General features: G+C 24.9%; 1 protein-coding gene across 1 annotated transcript in view; it reads left to right on the top strand.

The window, feature by feature from the left end:
- Window positions 1–2,606: 2,606 nt before the first annotated feature.
- Window positions 2,607–22,095, top strand: part of LOC136082406 (pancreatic lipase-related protein 2-like) — a 27,453-nt gene continuing 7,964 nt past the window's right edge. Inside the window, exons 1-5 of the mRNA XM_065801616.1 lie at window positions 2,607–2,757; window positions 14,527–14,751; window positions 19,965–20,102; window positions 21,319–21,474; window positions 21,831–22,034. Of these exons, the coding sequence (XP_065657688.1) occupies window positions 2,709–2,757; window positions 14,527–14,751; window positions 19,965–20,102; window positions 21,319–21,474; window positions 21,831–22,034 (772 nt within the window). The 5' untranslated portion in view covers window positions 2,607–2,708. The remainder of the gene's footprint in view (window positions 2,758–14,526; window positions 14,752–19,964; window positions 20,103–21,318; window positions 21,475–21,830; window positions 22,035–22,095) is intronic.

Raw genomic sequence — 22,095 nt, 5'->3', positions numbered from 1 at the left:
GATTGGACATAAACTCAAAGTCTAGATCTAAAAGTTGACATAAAAGAACTTCTAATAGAATAGCATAATGATCTTATCACCACAACCTTTTATCAAAATACAATTTATATTAATTTACAAAGTTTAGTATAAATACATATAGTATCATAAAATTTTATTATATATTTATTTTGTGCAACTAACTTCATTTCCCACTATCAAAAATACTGAAAAATATTATTAATTAAGGTCGTATGAACATTTTATTATAAAGCAGATGTATGAATATTTATGTATATATGTATTATATACATAGTATATAGGCCCTTAGCAACCGGAGGGAATGGGCAGCAGGGCATTCGCCTCCCCAATAGTTTTTCAAATAATTAATTTTTGAAGAAATCTACTGAAAAAATGACTAAATAAAAAAAAAAAAAATTACTTAAAACTTTTTCGGGGTAATACTGCCCCCTCCCCCCAAAAAAAAAAAAAAACATTTTTTGTTCCTGCGGGCCTTATATATACAGATGTATGAATATTTATGTATATATGTAATATTATGTATATATATATATAAATAAATAAATATATATATATATATATATATATATATATATATATATATATATATATATACATACATATATATACAAAATTATTACAAAATGAACCATTTTGTAGTAATTTTGTTCTACAAAATGATTCATTTACAAGGTATTTAGATTTTAATGTGTATTTGTTTCTTGGTCTTAAAATAAATAAATCTTTAAAAACTAATAGTCATCATTTTTCCACTTATACATATATATGTATGTATTTTTGTAGTCTTCACCAAGCCCCAAAAAATGCATTATCAAATTAAACAAAGCATTAAACGTATTTTGTTCGTATTCATTAAGTATTTTTAGTTCTGAAAATAATACTATAATTGTAAAATCTTGTATCTGCAAAATTAATTGAGCGGATAGCGTGTTTCCAACGGTGTTAAACATTGTAGCTTATGTTTCCTAAGGAAGCTTTCCAAGACAGTAATTGCATAATTTATATAACTGTAAACCAATGGTTAGTAGACCTGAATTAAACGTATTTCAATTTAAATGAGTTCTGGCTTTTTTTTTATCCGTTTATCGATTTATTTAACCCAAAATTGAAAATTACAATTTTTTTATAATTTTACAAAATTAGGTTAGGTGTCACTCATATAGTTAAAAACTAGATATTGGATTGGCACCTAAATAAAATAAACAACAACAAAAAAAAAAAAAATTCAACAGTAATATTAATAAATAAAGCGTAAATTAAATTAATTAAAAAAAAAATGATTAAGCTATAAAAAATAAAATTAAAAAAAAAATTAAAACACTCAATTAATAACAACAGCGAACAACAAAAATAATTAGCAACAACAGCACAAATAATAACAAACATTACGCAAACGAAAAAGCAAGCACAAAAACTACAAAATGAAAACAAAAACTACATAACGAAAAGGCAATCACAAAAACTTCTACGAAATAAAATAAATTATATTTTTTATTTTTGGCGGAAACAGATCAGAAGCTTTTTATAGGATTTATATACTTTTAGAAATTTTGTTGCAAATGTAATTAATTTGTTGTTTCTATGCGATGCTCTCGCTAAAAAAACACCTAAAATTTTGTCATTGACAAACGCATCTTTTCCTTTAGAGTGTTTAATACATTTCCTAATATTTTGAATTAAACATAAAGAGCAACTGCTTAACCAATTTTTGGTTCAAATAAATGCCCTAAAGTCGACTTTACTTCCTGTTGCTTACGTACCTTATAAGCCCTAACCATTAAAAATACTCTTTTTACGTCCGCTTTTTAAATACTAATCTCTAAGTACTTAAAAACAGTGTTGTTATTTTTGTCGTTTTTTAATCTTTAAATCTAGTTCTACATTCTACACCGTTTTTATGAAGAGATTACAAATTAAAATTTAAAAAACGTAAACAAGTTTAATAATATGTTGGCATTTACACGCCTTCCTGTCTTTTATAAAGTTGCGTTATGTCGACCTATACTTCTCTCTAATTGCATACGTACTTTATGAATAACCATTGTTTAAAAAAGTATATACATGAAGAGAGAGTAGCCATTCGTATTTTGTAAATTTTGTTAGTTTAAGTGTGTAGCCGTGTATATTTTTTATGGTTGTTTTACAATATTATTATAGAGTATATGATTTATATGGTTTATGAATAAAATCAGATTAATAATGCGTAAAACTACAGCAAAAAAATCTACGAAAATAATTACTGCAATGATTTTTCTTTTCTAAAATATTTTAGTCTCGGGCAACCTCATGCATTCAGGAGATAAATAAATTTTCATAACAAGATTAATATATGTCTTTAAGTTAGTATAAGACAAAAAAAAATCTTGTAAACATTTAACTGTAAATAACAACAACAAACAAACAAAGGAACAAACAACAATAATAGGATATAAAAATTTGTTTCTCCGTTATTTTACTCAATCAATGAAATAAAACAGAATAGCCATAAAAACGACTAAAAAACATCAACTTTAACTTCTTTCTTTTCTATAATATTGTTTACACAGCTGCAATGCTGTCATGCCTTTGCGTTTTTTCAGATGTCAATGTTAAGAAAATATTAGCTATTTTGTGTTCCGTCTTTATTGTACATAATCCTGGAACAGCACCTAAAATTGGTTCCTATAGAAATAAAATAAGAAACAAAAATGGTTGCTCAACTTTTCTGGTATTTTGTGTTTATTCAAAGTATACTTGGTATGTAAAAAATAACTTGAGCATTTCATTTTAAAAGCTTTGTTGTAATTTAAATTTTTATTTCAGAATATTTCAACTTGTGCAAGATTATCAGACATTATTTCGTTTATTTTCAGCATAATAATATAAAAATCATACGAATTAAAAACAACTGATGTAATTTATTTAATTTATATATATATATATATATATATATATATATATATATATATATATATATATATATATATATATATATATATATATATATATATGTATATAAATTAGTAAAAACACTTATCTAGTTTTTAATTTCTTCTTCACTGTGTTCCACCATCAGTAGGTTCATCAGGAAGAATCTTACTGACGAACCTACTGATGGTGAAACATAGTGTAAAAGAAATCAAAAATTAGATAAGTGTTTTTCCGAATTTATTATTGCTCTGTTCTTTTAGAACATCGAGCACTCTGTTTGTAGAATACACTAACATAATTTATATATATATATATATATATATATATATATATATATATATATATATATATATATATATATATATATATATATATATATATATATATATATATATATATATTTCTTGAGCAACGTAATAGCAATAAATGTGAACATATTTTAAAGAAAAACACGACATTTTTTAATCTTGTAATGTTTCGTAGTTAACATACTACATTTTCACAAGATAAAATTACAATTTAAAACACTGGATATAAATATAAAATCAAAATTTGAAGACATTACAAAGAAATATTAACAGACAAACAATAAGTTATAACACATCAAAAACAGCATCGTATCCGAAATATCACAAAAAAAGAAAAATTGATTAGTATACTAATTAATTTTTCCTTTTTTGTGATATTTCGGTCTAATTTGTATAGACCATCATCAGACGTAAAATAGCAATTTAAAAACCGTTACAAAATAAAATTTTAAAATCATAAAGAAGTCATTACAAAGACGACGTCAATAAAAATTGTTTTGCTTTTTTATGATTATCTTAAATAGTGGTCTCCAACTATTTGAAGCAACTTTTACTCCGTTATCCCTGTTAAGCAGTGCCGGGTATTACTCCGTTATCCCTGTTAAGCAGTGCCGGGTATTACTCCGTTATCTCTGTTAAGCAGTGCCGGGTATTACTCCGTTATCTCTGTTAAGCAGTGCCGGGTATTGTTTAACCTTTTGAGATGTTTGTGCATAGTTAATTTCAAGCGATTCCCTTATTTTCCTTTCATGATAGTTGTTAATTATAGATAAAGTTTTTGGGTGCAGCCAGTCGAACATTCCATGCCATTGGATATGACTGGCTTCTTTATAATTTTAAAATTTTATATTGTAACTGTTTTTAAATTGGTAATTTACGTCTGATAATGGTCTATACAAATTATACCGAAATATTACAAAAAAGAAAAATTAGTTAGTACCATGCTGTTTTTGATGTTTTACAACTTGTTATAACTTTACGTACTAAAAGAAATGTCACGAAAACACTTAACATACAAATAGAATTTAAAATACAAACCAATCAAAATTATAATACAAGTTATGTTACTGTAAATAACATTAAAAAAAAAAATTATAAGTAAATAAAAAAAAACTAAAAAAACAACAACAAACTGACAAATTTATATAATGAACAGTTTGTTTATTTAAAGATGGGTTTTCCCATTTAATATGGAGTGCTTCTTTAATTTTGAATTTGTTTTTGTTAGGAGCAGTATCCAGAATTTTAAAACAATTTTAAAACAACAGATACTTAGATTTTTACAATTAACAGATGAAACTAAATGCTTATGAACATTAGATTGTTTGTCACTTGTAAGATGCTCATGAATCCTTGTTGTTAAGTGTCTGGAGGTTTCTCCAATATATCTGGCATTGCATCCAGCACAAGAAAATTTGTAAACAACATTGGATTCGAGCAGCTTAGGAAATGGATCTTTTATACATAAACTGTTTTGTAATTTGTTGGTAGTGAAAATTAAATTAATTATAACATCTTTATAATATTTTTTGATAATTTTATTAACTTTAGATTTAGTAAAACTTGAGTAAAACCCTATAAATGGAAGTTGGTAATACCTTATATTAGAGTTATCAATACTATTGATCTCAAATGGATTTAACTTTTTATCAACAAACAAAAAAATTTAATTTCAGTGTCAATTATTTTAGGTGAATATTGGTTATTTTTTAAAACATCAGATAGATTTTTTATGTCCTTATCAAATCCTAGCCATGTATTGTTGATTTTATACGTTCTATCAATTAAACAACATATAAGACTAACTTTATAACAATAGTGAACAAAACTGGAGACTTTTTGTAAAAGACCTGTATATTTTTTTTTGGTGATAAACTGTGGAAAGTGATAAAATGTGGAAAGTGGAAAGTGAAAAGTGATAAAAATGGAAAATGATCAAAGTGGAAAGCGAAACAGACTTGTTAATAAGAACATCTAAAAAAGCAATTTGATTATCTTGTTTTTATTCCATAGTAAATTTTAAGTTTTTATGTTATTTTTATGGATGTTTAAAAAATTCCTGAGCTTCAAACTCTGAATTAAAAATAGCGATAATATCATCGACCTAAAGTTTATAGAAAATCGGTATGGAGGAAGAGCAATTATTAACTCATTTTTGTTCGTGAAACCGAATAAAAATATTAGCTAAAATTGGCGCCAACGGAGAACCCATGGCAACGCCATTCAATTGATTATAATATTTCCCGTTAAATTAGAAAGACTACTTCACATCTCAACATCCGGTTCTCATTTAAATCCATCTGTGTGAAATAGTATTGATAATCCTAATATAAGGTATTATTCCGTAAATATTCCTTTTTTTTCCATGCTTTATATAAGGTTACTTTCTATATATATATATATATGTTTGTGTGCCACAAAATTTGAAATCAATTTTTGAAAGCTTTTTTCTCAACCAATTTTGCTCAAATTTTGCACACTTAATCATTTTCGATGACAATACAAGGAAATAGAAAAATTTGACCAAAAAAAGTTAATTAAGTTAACAAAAATTTAATTTGTATTTCCCCATACATTTTATTTATTTGATATGAATTGCGTATTACGTCACAAAAATCATTGATTTGCAAATTATTTGCAGTTTCGAAGACATTAAAGCGCAGCGATTCAAAACCTATTGTTTTAAGTTATTAAGTAATAAGTCTTAAGTTATTAAGTTAAAAACCTATTGTTTTAAGTTATTAAGTTAAAAAAGAAAAATTTAGTAAAAACAGTAATTTTTAAATTAAAAAAAAAAAAAAAAACAGTAATTTTTCCTTCTACAAAAGATAACAAAAAAAGAATTTCTAGGCCCAATAGAATTCTGCTTGCATAAAGCATGGATTTGAAAACAGAATTTTATTTTGATTTACTAGTTTAAATTCTATTTTCACATCAGGTTACATCAAGGGCTGTAATATAATATGAAATTTTAACCATATATACCACTTTCACTTTAGATACTGTGCTGGTTCATACTGGCAATAATCTTTATGCCATTAAAAAACATACTAAAAAACAACAAAAGCTACAGTATGTTCTTACAGATAAGTTTCATCTGGGCTGCAAACTAGAAAAGTATATATAAACAAGTTTAATGACTTCATATAGATATACTCATTCCAATAACGCATATATGAATAGTGCCACTTACCATTTATTAAATTCAAAGGGGAAAATACTTTTTTAATTTTATTCACAATGCATTTATACAACTACATATATAACAATCTTATGAATTATGCAATGAAGCTTACACCACCACAATCTTATGAATTTATGGTTATGCAGTTATGGTCTTTTTAACCTCTTTATGTAGTATTTTTACAATTCTTTCAAACAGTAGCTGAAAGTAGTTACATGAAATATAAATATAAATAAAACAGAAAAAAAAAAGTAACCGTAGAAGTTTCTTTGCCGTAATAGAATCTTTTTCCCATCCTCTTTTATGATGCTTTCTCGCAGCAAACAATGTATTAAGATGGTTCATTTCTTTACAAATTAAAACAAATTTTACAAATTTTACGTTAGATAGCAACTCACAAAATATTCATTACAAAACCGCTTAAATCCCCCCCCCCTCCCCAATGATTTTTCAAGTAAATAATTTTGAAAAAATTGCCTGAAAAATGACTAAAAAAAAAAAAAGGTGCTTAAAACTACTTCGGGACCCTTTAGTCCTGACCCCCCCCCCCCATATAATTTTTGTTCCTACGGGCCTGTATACTACCAAGTAGGATGAATTTACAAAAGCAAGAACTTTAAGCAGTGTGTAGGTTTTCACAAAAAATTTATACGGTGCTTTAATAGTTGCTTTTGATGGTTTTTTTACGCATTAGTTTATCTATTAAAAAAATTAGAACATATTTACTATAATATTTAGATATTTGCAAACAAATATTTAAAAACGAGACATACTGATATATACATATCGTCTAGTTATCTTTGACTTGATCTAAAAAATGTTGAACATTTATTTATTTTATTTATTTATTTATTCTTTTTATCACCCAAATTACAGGTAAAACAAACAAAGTGTATAAAACTAATCGTTTACTTTCATTCTAAAGTCTAATTTAACTTCTTCTTGGAATATTTTCCAGCATCAAACTCGTAAATATTAGTCTTTGTTCTTTGATATTCCAGAATTTAAAGAAATAATTCAAAATTGCCGCTATACTGTCGCTTGCATCATCGTAGCGACGCTTAATTGTTATTTTTTTTCCTTCAATCAAACACTGGGCGAAGCTTAGCTCAAGTTGATTGCACATTTTTATTACTTCGTTGATAAATAGGTTGTCTTTAGTAACCTCTGAGTCAATATCTGAGTCAAAATCAGGGAAAAACAAGCCGGATTGTTGAGTAGTTTGATAAATAGATTTAGTTTGTTTCAAAAAAGGATGGCAGATATGTCATCAATTTTAAAGAAGGGATGCAGGTAGTTTTTTCGCTGTACTTTGATATATTAAAGAGGAATTTTAAGGCTGACCTTCCAACAGTGTCCAATTTATTAAGAAATGAATTATTATAACAACAAAAGCCGTATGTTAGATTCGGTACAACCAGAGATTTGAACAAATGCACTATAGCTAATAGTTGACAAAAATGAATACCAGATTTTATAAGAGCTCTGGAGATTATTTAAACTGAATAATACGTTCGTGCATTTGAAGCATAATTCAAAAATTTTATGTTATATTCATTAGCTGAAAAAACATATTTTTGTTGTTGTTAGTTTTGGACAAAACTATTATAATGAAGAGTTTAATTGAAAGAAATATTTTTTATTGTAAAATTATTTCTATTAGAAAAACTTCCTTTTCCATTAGAATTTCTTTCTTACAGAAAAGACTAACATTACCTAATTCTTAGTTTTTTCCGTTTTCGGAATAACTTTAGAAAAATAATATGCGTCTGGAGGTAGTTTTTCTTGTTTTTATTCTTAAGTAGTTTTTGCCTACATATACTAAAATTTGCAAAGATCCAAGTTTCTTAGGATCATAGTATTTCGTGAACTCATAGTTCTCAAAGTACGTTCAGGTTTTTGATCGTATTATGTCTGCACTTTTTTGAAAGTACAAAAAATACACTTTAGCACAATTTTAAATGTCTTCCACACACCCTTGTAAAATAACTATTAATACAAATTTTAAATAATTGCCATGGTTGGGGTCTGAGAACAATATTAAACTTTAAATTAGGATCCTGCTTCTTTTAAATAGATCATTAATTTAAAAAAATCAATTTTAATTTTTTTTTTTTTGGATATATTTTGTCATCTTCATCATAATTTATTTTTTGATATATTTCGTCATCTTCATGATAAATTGTTAACAATATTTTTTTTAGTTAAAATGTGACGGGAGCAGGCAGAAGACAAAAGCCTTATCATCCAGTCCCGTTGTATCATTTACATATTAAACAAAAAATAATCTATCATATAAAAAAAAAAATTACAACCTCAATAAAATAATATTAAATACTTTTAAATTAAAATACAACTTAAGATAAAAAAAATAAAATTTAAAGATAAGTAATGATGTAAAGGGTGATGTTGTTTTTTAACAAAAGGAAAAGTTAAAAATAAAAGAGAATAAAATAAAAATTAATAATAAAATAGTATTTGAGATAATCAAGTAACTGTTTTTTTAAGATACTTTTAAAAGTTTGAATGAAAGTTGTAGTTTTACTATTATCTGGGAGAAATAAGTTCCACAAATGTGGCCCTCAGTAAGTTATTGAGAATTCTGATTGTTTTAGCAAAGTTTTTGGTACATCATAATTAAGCAACGAATGCTTTGTTTGATATTTATGATCTATAATAAAGAAATGATCTTCAAAAATATTAGGCAGCATATGATATTTTAATCTAAACATGAATAAAAGAATATAATAAATATTTAATTGGTAAACATTCAGCACTCCAAGCTTTCTAAGCAGTGGTTTGGCACTGGTATATTTATTAGCATTTAATATAAGGCGGCTTGCTTGTTTTTTTTTTTTTAAGATACACATTAGTCTTAACGGATAAGTACTTGCGTATGTGTAATGTTACAATAACTAATATAGTTATGAATAAATGAAAAGTAAAATTTAAACAGTTTTTATCCAACATATATCTAGTTTTATACATAATTCCAATACTTTTTGAAATTTTATTTTCTATTAGATTACTACGCTCTTTCCAACTTATTTGCTCATCGATTAAAATGCCTAAGAATTTATCACAAAATGTCCGTTGCAACTTGGTTTTTTCTATTGAAATATCTGAGAGTTTTAAGGGCAACGTGTCAGATTTAGAAGATTTAGGAAAGAGAGTATATTTGCTTTTGGTCCAGTTCAGAGAGAGTTTGTTGGCTTTAAATCATTCATTAAGGTTTTCATGTTCACGATTCATAGTGGTAAGGGTTATCCTTAACCCTTTATCTTTTATAAATCGACTAACAAATTGGTAGAAAATGCAAAGAGTGTAGATTTGTTGACTGAAAAAAAGTTAGAACATACAAGAAGTGTACATACATTGACTGACAAATAGGTAGAACATGCAAGAAGTGCCGCTACGTTGGCTCAGTGTTTTGGTTTGAGTAGGTTATCTATCATTTTCAAAAAAGTATTTGGAAAAAAAATTTTTTTGAGTATAATTTTTTCCAGGGTGATTTTTTCTCTCTGGAAAAAGTTTCACAGTGCATGAAATAAACAGTATATCAATATAATAGTTGTTATAATATAAATATTTTATGCATATATATTATCTTGAAAGCATATATAAATGCAAATATAAAAATACTTTTTTTATATATATATAACTTTATTTTTTTTCAAACTTTTACTTATTAAGATTTCGAATTTAAAAATAAATAAAAATGCGATAAAACATGAACATCAAAGAAAGATAAAGATTCAGATATTTAAAAAAAATTATTTTTACGGACGATTTTTTCCGGGATTATTATTTCCAATGGAATTTTTTTCCTAGAACCTTACTTTTCCAAGTTTGTGTTACGTCAACTTAAAATAAACTTCAAAATTTTGACTTTTAGCTTTAGTCATCGTTAAAAATAAATAATAATAAATCACATTTACTTTTAACGAACTATTTTTTTGTTTTCATTATTATTAGTTGTGTTTAGTTATTTATTGCGTTTGTAATATCTTTAGTCGATCTTTGAAAATTTTAATATTAAAACGTTCTTCACTTTGGAAATGCCAAATTTAAAGTCATATTCATAGGAGTAAAGTTTTTTTTTAATTAAAAAAGATAAAAATTGAAATGAATGTTTTTAAAAATCTTCCATTGACAATATAAACTAAAATGAAAGCCGTTTTCCAATTGAAATATGTGGAATCTAAAAATAAAAAAGGAGAGGAGGGTGGGGGGAAGAAGGGGGTCAAGAGGAAGGCGAGTCCTAAAAAAGTACCGATTGTTTTCTTAAAAAAAAGGTTCTCAAAAATAAAATCATTCAGTTTAAATGTAACAAATACCCGACTAGCCGACTATATTCCTTAAAAAATTAACTATAACATGAAAAAAATTTAATTTAAATGTTCAAATAAGTGAAATTTTGACTTTTTAGTGCGACGTTGAAAACACCTGTAAAATGAGAACCACTTTATATAAATATGGCTGCACCTAACTTTATATAAATATGACTGTACCAAACTTTATATAAATATGACTGCACCAAACTTTATATAAATATGGCTGCACCAAACTTTATATAAATATGACTGCACCAAACTTTATATAAACATGACTGCACCAAACTTTATATAAATATGACTGCACCAAACTTTATATAAATATGGCTGCACCAAACTTTATATAAATATGACTGCACCAAAATTTATATAAATATGACTGCACCAAACTTTATATAGATATGACTGCACCAAACTTTATATAAATATGGCTGCACCAAACTTTGGATGAAATTTCAGCTGGATTGGTTAACTGGGTAAAGTTTTATGGCAGTTTTATTTTATATTTTGTTATTTTTTTGCGATATTCGGTCACAATTTTCAAAACAATGGTTACATGAGTGTTCTAAAATGTAATACCAACTATTTTTTCTATAATTGTTTTATTGCTACATCTACTTTATTTTAAGACCAAAATATTGGTTTGCTATTTAAAACGTGGTTATTCTATTATAACCTTGTTATTCTAAGGTATGAACTACTGTCAAAATGCATGAAAATGTTAAAAAATGGTTGAAAAGCTATAATAAAGAAACCTACAGAAAAAAAAATATATATAAATTTAGATAAATAAAATAATTGACAAATACAAAGTTTGAAGGGGCGGTCAGAGGGGCGGTCAGAGGAAAATTATATAAAAGGGAGATTAGCCCTTTGAAGAGCAGTAAAAATCTTTTGTTCAAATCAAATTTCTTCGAAACTGTCAATAAGTATGACAAGTGTCATTATTCTAAATAATTATTTCCTTTAAAAAAAAGAATTATGAAAGAATTATTTCCCTGTAATTTAAATAATTATTTACTTGGTTTTAATTGTTTGTAATTAATAATATTTGTAGGTGTGTGTACAATCGATTGTTATTCAATATAAATTCAGGTTAAATTTTATAAAAGGGGTAGTTTGGTTTAGTAAAGTTGGATTTAGTAAATTGCCACAATGCCAAGATCAAGCAAAGGTTCACGATGAATATTGAAAACTTGTGTGCTTTCTCAGTCTCAAAAAATGTTTAAGACAGCTTACTGCTTCCCAAGTAGATTGATTATGCCAACTGTACGAGGCAAATATATAAAATATATCATAATATATGTATTTTATTTATCAGTTATATATTTTATATATCATATATCATAATATATGTATTTTAAATATCAGTGATTCTCGAGTACCACAAGAACTCTAAGAATTGCGCAAAACCATTTTGCGCAGGAAACACGAGATAAAAAAATATTTATACTTTAAAAATTTTTACATGCATATTCAAAGAAAATCTTTTAAAAAAAGAGACAAGATAAATTTTTGAGTATGTTTTTAACAAGTTTCAGATCACTTTAATAACGAATAATTTGAAAGCTGTCAACAAACTTTCTGAACAAAGTTTAATATAAAGATAAAATATATATGTTTTAGTTTCAGGTCAAATTAGCCACTATCAAACGCTCCAAAATTGACCACTCTAGCTCTTGTAAGTGTACAATTAAATACAGGATTATCAAACAACAGATTAAAGAAACTGGTAAGAACTGTAAACCAAACATCAAGCAGCAAGAGGGCGGAGGTAAATTTTTATAAGAACTTCTTATGAGCAGGTCAACACTTAAGTGATTTCTTCAGCTACAGTGACTTAAAAATTAACGATGAAAATGGAGATTCTGGTATAGTTCAAGTTGTGGCTCACTGCAAAGGTTTATAAAGTCTTGTGAATCGTGTTATTCAATCTCGCGAATTTTCTGGTAGATATTTTATTAAACTTGAAATTGATGGTGGTAAAGGTTTTCTCAAGTTTTATTTAAGCATTGTCGATATTGCGTTAAAGGTTAAACCAGCTCGTCACCGCAAAAACAAACTCTTAATCAAAAGAATGAAAAAGACACTGGAACTAAAAGACAAATTCTTGTTGCAGTATCAGTATCACTCCAACATTGAACAATTGGTCACTGATTATTGGAAGCTGGTCACTAATTATTGGAAATAGAGTTGAACTAATTTTGGCTTGCGTTGTGAATGTTGCAAATTTAATTTGTAGTTTTCAAACCCACTCAAGTATACTCTTGCCTTGAGTCTTTTCAGCAATCTGGCGGGGTTGTTACTCGTGCAAAGTTATTTGGCAATGTCATACGAAAACCAATCATCAGTAAGCTTGACAATGATCTGATTTTGAAAAATCTCCTTATAGAAGTTGTCAACCATCTTTTTAAGATAATTAAAACTGCTAGGATAGAAGCTGTTAAGTGACCAGCTGGCCTCCACATTCAACTGAGCTGGTATCATGGGGGCCAGTTCGAGAAAAACGAATGCAGTAAACTTCTTAAAAATGTGGATGTGCTCTAGCAACTTGCTGACACAAACTCAATTACCAATATTCTTCGCATAATTGAAGCATTCAAATGTTTCAATTTATTTGTAAAAGCTTACTTTGGATTTATCCTTTAATTTTGCTGAAATAATTGAAAATTTTAAAAGATGTTACTTAATAGTAACTGGCGCAAGCGTAACATACAATATTCTACCACATCAAAGATTTCATCAGTCTTAATTTAATTTAATTGGCTTATGCATAGAGTAAATACCTTAACATTTTTTAAAGTTTAAACTACGGTCAAAATGCATAAAAGAAGTGAACCTGGTTTTTGATTTTCTCAACAAAAGAATCTTATTCAAAGTACCTTATATATTCTTTTTGTCAAACCGCACGTAGTTAAGGAATATATTCCTTATATGTAAATATATATAATATATTTACATATAAGGAATATATTCCTTATATGTAAATATATTATATATATTTACATATAAGGAATATATTCCTTAACTACGTGCGGTTTACGGAAAAGTGACGATATGTTAGAAAATCTACTTAATTATTATTTGTTGGTAGTTACTCATAACGCATGCTTTATTTTTTCTTTTAAAAGCTCGATTTGATTTAAAAGTCGATTTCATTACTAATATTGTTGTGTTTCAATAACAATTCGAACATTGATTTTTAAGTTATATATATTAAAATATATTAATTAGTATATATAAATATATACAAATTAATATAAATTAATAGCAAATATTGATTCTTTTAAGTAATCCACATCATGTGCATGATATGTTGGTAACTCGTAAAAAAAATGTTTGTGTCCTCTTGGTAATTTCATTCTTGGTATTCAAGTAGCCAATAAGTGCATGTAAATGTAATTAAAATACTATTAATATTTTTATTACTGATGCAACTGTTGCTACCATTGATTGTTTTGTTATTATTATTGCCTCGCTATTAATATTATTATTTTTATAAAAGTCTTTTATTTTTTTACTATTATAATAAAAGTAATATTAATAAAGAAATAAAAGACAATTTTAATAAAAAAATAAACAATAGTATCAACAATAATAAAAATACTAATTAAATATATTTTTTTCATGCGCCTAATGGTCACTGAAATACCAAGAATAAAAAATTATTATTTATATTATATAACAGTAATTTTTTTTATTTATTATTTTAAGTGTAAATTTATAAGGTTATTTATATGATTATATGTTTTTCTTTACAAATTTTTAGGAGGGGAAATATGCTATCCCCCATATGGCTGCTTTAATGATAGCCAGCCATATGATAGACCACTTGCTCGTCTTCCAGAATCACCTGACAAAATCAACACAGTGTTTACACTTTATACAAGAAAAGCAAAAAATCTTCTTCTTCATCCTCTTTTTAAAAAGACAGCTTCAAGTGTAAACTTTAATCCCAACCTAACAACAGTATTTATAACTCATGGATACATTGGTAAGTTATTGGTATGCTAGACTTATATATATAAATATATAATATATATATATATATATATATATATATATATATATATATATATATATATATATATATATATATATATATAAATACATTATATATATATATAAATATATTATATATATATAAATATATTATATATATAAATATATTATATATATATAATTATATTATATATATATAAATATATTAATATATATATATATATATATATATATATATATATATATATATATATATATATATATATATATATATATAAATGTATTATATATATATATATATATATATATATATATATATATATATATATATAAATATACTATATATATATAAACATATTATATATATTTTAATAAATTGTATATATATAAATATATTATATATATATAAATGTATTATATATATATAAATGTATTATATATAATATATATATATATATATATATATATATATATATATATATATATGTATATATAAACATGCTATATATAAATGTATTATATATATATATATATATATATATATATATATATATAAATATTATATATATATATACATATAAATATATTATGTATATGTAAATATATTATATATATATATATATATATATATATATATATATATATATATATATATTAATATATTTTATATATACAAATATATTATATATATATAAATATATTATATATATATATATAAATATATTATATATATTTTAATAAATTATGTCCAATTTATATATATTTGTCCAAGATAATTTCTGATGAGTGTACCTCATACCTCAAAATACGTCATTTAAATGGACAGAAGACTGGCTTTTAAAGTTTAATGTTGATAAATGTGTAGTAATGCACTATGGAGTAAACAAAAAAAAGAATTCTCTATATATTAATGGCATAAAACTACCAGAATCAAACAGCGTAAAAGATCTAGGTGTAATATTTTCTAAAAATCTCAAGTGGAAAGATCAAGTTATTTCTGTAACAAATAATGCAAATAGAATGTTAGGTCGAATTAAAAAATTGTTTGCAAGATTGGACTGTCATTTACTTAAATCACCATACGTAACCTATATTCGTCCATTTCTAGAGTTCTCAGTACCAGTATGGTTCTCGTACCAAAAAAGTGACTGTAAAGTTGAACAAGTTCAGCGTTGAGCCACCAAACTGATTGAATCAATTAGGTTTTTCAGTTATAAAGACCGATTAAAAGTTTTGAAATTGACAACTCTAACAAAACAAAGAGAAAGAGGTGATATGATCCAACTATTTAAAATAATGAACAACAATAATAAAACAGAACATAACATACAAACTGTTCAAAATCATACTAGAGGTCACTGTTTCAAGTATTATAGGGAAACAATAAAAAATCTGCAAAGGCATAATTTCTTTTACAATAGATCGGCAAACTTATGGAACTTATTGCCTTTGAAACTAGTCAAATCATCGTCTGTAAACTCCTTTAAAGCAGGATTCGACTGTTGGACGGACAACAATCGATTGAAGCGGCATTCACAGTGTGCTTAAAATAATATATTTATGTATATTTATATATATGTTTATATATATATGTGTGTATATATATATATATATATATATATATATATATATATATATATATATATATATATATATATATATATATATATATATATATATAGGCACAGACACAGGGGGAGGTACCTAATGTGGGAAATGGAAAAGTTTTAGATTTCAGAAACAATAATGACTTTATATTAAAATCAATTACCTAAATTTTATGTACAAATTTTATATTTTAAAACAACATTTTGGAATGAAAATCGATACAGTCATTTAAAATGATGTTTTTAGCAATTTTTTGTAATTTTTTATTCAAAAAGTATTTTTTTATTCAAAATTTTAAAAAGTTTTGTTGTTATATATTGTCTGCATTGTTACTATTTTATCATTTATTACTATTATTACTATTATTATTATTATTATTATTATTATTATTGTTATTATTATTATTATTATTATTATTATTATTATTATTATTATTATTATTATTATATACATATGTATATATTGTTATTTGTATTATTTTATTATTAATACTGTTATTGATAAATTTTGGTAACATTGTTATTGCAATTGTTGTTATATATAGTACCCATCAGATTTTTTAATGAGAAAATAAGATATATATATATATTTTTTTATGGACAAGTTCTTATAATATATTGTTTATCTTTAAATTCAATTTAATTAATCTTTAAATTTTAACCAAACAAAGTTTTTTAATTTATGAAATATTAGTTAAATTTTTTTTTGTTAATTTTCTAATTTTTAATTTTTGTTAATTTTATTTCTGATGTTAATTTTTTTTCTAATGTTTCTTTTGTTAGCTTTATTTCTAATGTTAATAATGTTAGACTTTAATTCTAATTTTTTTGATTAATTTTTTTTTAATTTTTCTAAACTACATTTTAGATAACTTGCTTTGTTTTGTTCTTTTTTATTGTTGCTTTTTTTAGTTTTTCAGTTTCTTTTTCTGTCATTTTACCTGGTATGTGCCGTATGATTTGGTTGTATGAAAACTACTACTTGACTACCATTATTGATGTCAAGTATTAAAAAAACTGTATTCAATAACATTCAGTTGCAAGTGTTTTAGTAACTGCTTCTTTAACCTGTTTTAACTTTTTCTTTCTAATATAAACTGCAAATTAACTTGTTCTAAAGAATAATAGTCTAAAAATCTTAATTAGTGTTGTGGCTAAACTAAAAATTGTTAATAACCTAACTAAAAAAACTGTGACTCTTAATATAATTATTTGATTAACTTTAGAACAAAATTAAAATTAGTTAACTTTTTAGTTTGTTGAAAACTATTTGATTAATTTTTTGTTCTGGCTTTAACTTTTAAATTGTCTTTTCAGCCCATTGCATTGAAACATTTAATAAGCATAATATAAATCAATTTAAGGCGTTTTTTTAAATTAGATGTAATGAGGCGTTTAATAAACTTGTACAATTTATCATCGTTATGCAACAGTTGTTTGTACTTATTGTTGCCCCAAACTTCTTTTAACTAAATTTAATAACAATTAGTTTGTTAACAGAAAAAAATTGTTCTAAAAAACTCTGTAGCTTTATGCTAAATACATAATTAACTTTTTTTATATCTTTTTTAATTTTTATTTAAAAAATTAAAAAAAGATAAAAAATTCTATTATCTGTTTGTTACTTTCTTGTTTTCATTGCTGTAAATACCACTGTTTATATAAAAGCAAAACTAAATAAATTAAAAACTGTCTTAAAAAGTCATTAAAGGTGTTTTTTTACAAGAAGTTTATAAATAGTTTTGCATAAAATAAAAACCTTTAAATAATAAAGATGCCATGTTTATTTAATAAATTTATTAACATAAATTTCAAACAAAATATTTTATAATTTATAAATTCATTTTTTTTTTAATCAAAAAAATAAATTTAGGCAAGTCCTCCACCTGCTTTTTATTGAAATTTAAAAAAGATCTTTTTATTAAGTCAAAAACTAATAAGATCAAGTTTTTTTTTTATTACAACTTTATCAATGCAATCCTTTAGCTCTACTAAGTACAAACCCCAAACATAAAAATTTGGTGATTAAACCACTATGCAACTATGACTTGATTTATGAAAACTGCTTATACCATAAATCGCAACATTTCTTTTTAAAACTAAAAAAGTGTGTTTATGAATTTTACTTAGACTAAAAAGTTTGTCAACTAGTTTCAGACTAAAAAGTCAACTAATTTTAGCTAACTAAAACATTAGTAGACTAATTCTAAGTAAACTAACTAAAAATCTCCTCCCAAGTATGATATTGCAATTTTTCAAATTTGGCTTGATACATAACTGAATCATTGCATATTTACATGTTATGTTAAAGTCATTATGTTGATTAAATTTTTCTAAAGAATTCAATATTATATACCAAATATTCTAGCTTAGTCATTAGCAGTGGTGATATGCAAAATATATAACAAAGAGTTTCTTAATGATAAAATAATAAAGATTAAAAATGTTTAAAATTGGGATTATGTTATAAGCTTAAATTAATATTTAAAAAAATGTTTTTTTTCTTTTCTTTAGTTAACTGTAACTACTCTTTGCTGGTAGAGATATCAACAGGAAATAGTGACTTGGATGAAAACATAGCAGATTTTTATTTTATGCTTTTATAATTTCTTTATTATTTGAAAAAAGCAGAGAAAAAAGTAACGGGGTGGTTGTCAAAAATTTTAAAATACTATATTGTCTAGCAGTTGTTATGTACAGGGAAATATAAAAATGCAGTAGAATAGTTTAAATGTTCTAAAAATGTTGCAGGTTGTCTTAATCTCACTGCACTGATTATTATTTTCTAATGCTGTTGAACTTTTCTAAAAACGAAATTTTTTTGTGAATTTCTGTTCAACACATTTTAGCAGCTTTGGTGGTCTGTAGAAACCCACAAAACAATGTTTTCATTCCACAAAACAATGTTATTGGTGTTGTAACTAGTCGTGTGTTTTTACTATCTTGTCTCGTAAAAACAACTACTTTATTGAATTTTTTGTTTTTGAATGCAAGGTCCTGCAATATAATAAAATATTTTTTTAATAATTGCTTTTTATTAGTTTAACTTTTTTATAGATGGTAATATTTTCAAAAGTTTAACTTATTTTTATTTTTAATTTTATGTAATTTTTTTATTGTAACTAATTTTTATTTTTAATTTTATGTAATTGTAGTTTTCCTTTAAATTTACAATATTAAAAATAGATAACTAATAACTATGCCCTGCTAATCCTAGTTGATGCAATGTGAAAAAAAGTTTTTGGGAAAAAATGATTTATGAAATATACACCTGACTTCTGCAAATGTCTGTTTTCAAAATAATTTTTTAATTTTAAAAATGAATTGTCATTGTGTTTTTTTTTTTTTATGTGATCGTTTGTTGTCATCATGTTGTTGTGATCATCATTTTACAAACTGCTGACAGTTTATAAAATGAGGAAGAAAAAAAAGTAATTAAAAAAACAAGTTGAAAATTAAAAACTTGTCTCAAGGTGATAAGATTTATGATTCTGACTCATCATACAAAGATTAGATTTATGTCTCTGACTCATTAACTGACTCGTAAGGTGATTATTTATGGTAATATTCATAATTTTCCAAATTTTTTTGATTTTAGAGTCAATAAAAGAATGGTATGTTCAAATGTTTATCGATGAGTTGCTAAAGTATGAAGACATGAATGTAGTGTTTGTTGATTGGTCAGGTGGCTCTGGGTTTCCGTATCATCAAGCATATGGGAATGTTAGATTAGTTGGTAAGTTAAAAACTATAATACTTTAAATCATTAGAGAGTTAAAAAAAGTTCTAATTAAACAGATATTTATAATAAAAGTTATCAATCAATAGTTAAATTAAAAGTTAGTTAAGTCAAAATCATCAGCTTAACTACTTTGTTTTAACAGATTTTGTTCACAGTTTTTTTTTTTAAGGAAGTACATAAAAAATAACTGTCACACTAGGTTATCAATTTTTTAGAACATTGACTGTATCATTTGACATTATCAGTAATGTTTTGCACCAGACTTAACATTTTATGAGTATGAACTTTATATATGAACAAGAGACATGTTGCATATATATAATATAAATCTTGTATATTAAAAAAGTAGTTAAAGAATTCTTTTATAAATAAATTTCAACCAATGGTCACAACCATTAAATATAAATATAAAAATGACTACAGTAAGATTAAGCTGGTTTATATATTTTGACATTCTTCTTGAGCTGCAGATTATACTCATGTCATGATAAAAATCTGTTTTTTTATATCAGACAAGTAAAATAAAAATGTTTTAAAGTTGGATTGTCAAAATTTATTCCATCAAAACTAATGTTAAAGCAAATAATTAATTTCAAATAACATATATTTTTTGCTAACTCCATATTATTATATGGTATTTAACTTTTTTATTTGATTTGCATTGTTTCTATAATATATACTCCTAATATGTGTGATACAAATAATACAAAGAGAGAGAGAGATTACAAAAGCTCATTTATTAACTTTTTATCTTTAAAAGTTAATTTAGCAAAAAATTATTAATAATTCAATACAAGATTTATATTGTTATATATTGTGCGATATAATATAAGTTTTGTTAGTCAATGTTTTTAATATTTTGAAGTTGGTTTCAAATAATGGGAATATAAGACTTTCAGTAAACATGAATTTACTGCAAAGTCCTAATTTAATAATTACCATGTAACAAAAAATTTAAATGCATTAGGATTTTGAAAACTAGCATTAACTATAGTGAAATTTCAGTCAGCAATAGATTTGTAGTAAAATGACAAGACAAAATGCGCTATTAAAAAAAGATTTAAAAAGCCTTTTTGTGATTTTCTTTGCGATTGTCCTTGGCAGGCCAAGTTAGTAGGGCTCCTATGTAACCTCCTGGATCCACATGTTGTACAAAACAATTTACTTTTTTAAGAAATAATATAAATTTAATACTTAATGTTTTTTTTAGGTGCACAACTAAGCTACTTGATTGAAAATATCAGAAATGACACTGGTATTAATTGGCAAAAGCTGCATTTAATTGGGTTCTCTATCGGATCACATTTAGTTGGCTATGCTGGTCGTTTTTTAAGATTAAAAGGGTTACTTGTTCCTCGTATTACAGGTAAAGCCAGATTACATTAAGTGTTTTATAGCATTACTTGTATTTAAATAAAATATGAATAAAGAGGAATATTATTTTGATGAAGTTTCCTTCAATTGTTTAGTAACATAATTTTAATTTCATTTATAAGTTTATTTCACTGTCACAATTTATTTGTCTTTTCCACTTTAATATCTTTTAGTAAACAGTTTAATGATCTTTCATGAATCCAAAAACGGGCTGATGGAAGATCTTTTCTAATGTTGTGAGGTTGATGATAATCAACAGTCAAGATATCTGATGTTAAGAGATTTTTAGAACAGAAGCAGAAAATATTTATTTTTTATTTTTAACATTTTCATTACTTTTATAAATAGTACTTGATCCGGCAGCGCCATTATATGAGTATCAACACACAGATACCAGAATTGATCCGACTGATGCAGAGTTTGTTGATGTTATACATACTGACACAAATACATTACTTGTATTGGGTTTTGGTGCAGAGCAGCAAATGGGTCATCTTGACTTCTATCCTAATGGGGGATATTATCAGAAAGGCTGTGAAAAACTAGATATAAGTAAGTCAAGCACTTGAGAGTAAACAAGCAAAACATTTTTTCCATATTTTTATTTGATTTT

This window comes from Hydra vulgaris, chromosome 07 (assembly GCF_038396675.1).
Source record: "Hydra vulgaris chromosome 07, alternate assembly HydraT2T_AEP".
Lineage (NCBI taxonomy): Eukaryota > Metazoa > Cnidaria > Hydrozoa > Anthoathecata > Hydridae > Hydra > Hydra vulgaris.
This window is presented reverse-complemented; position numbering and strand designations above follow the sequence as displayed.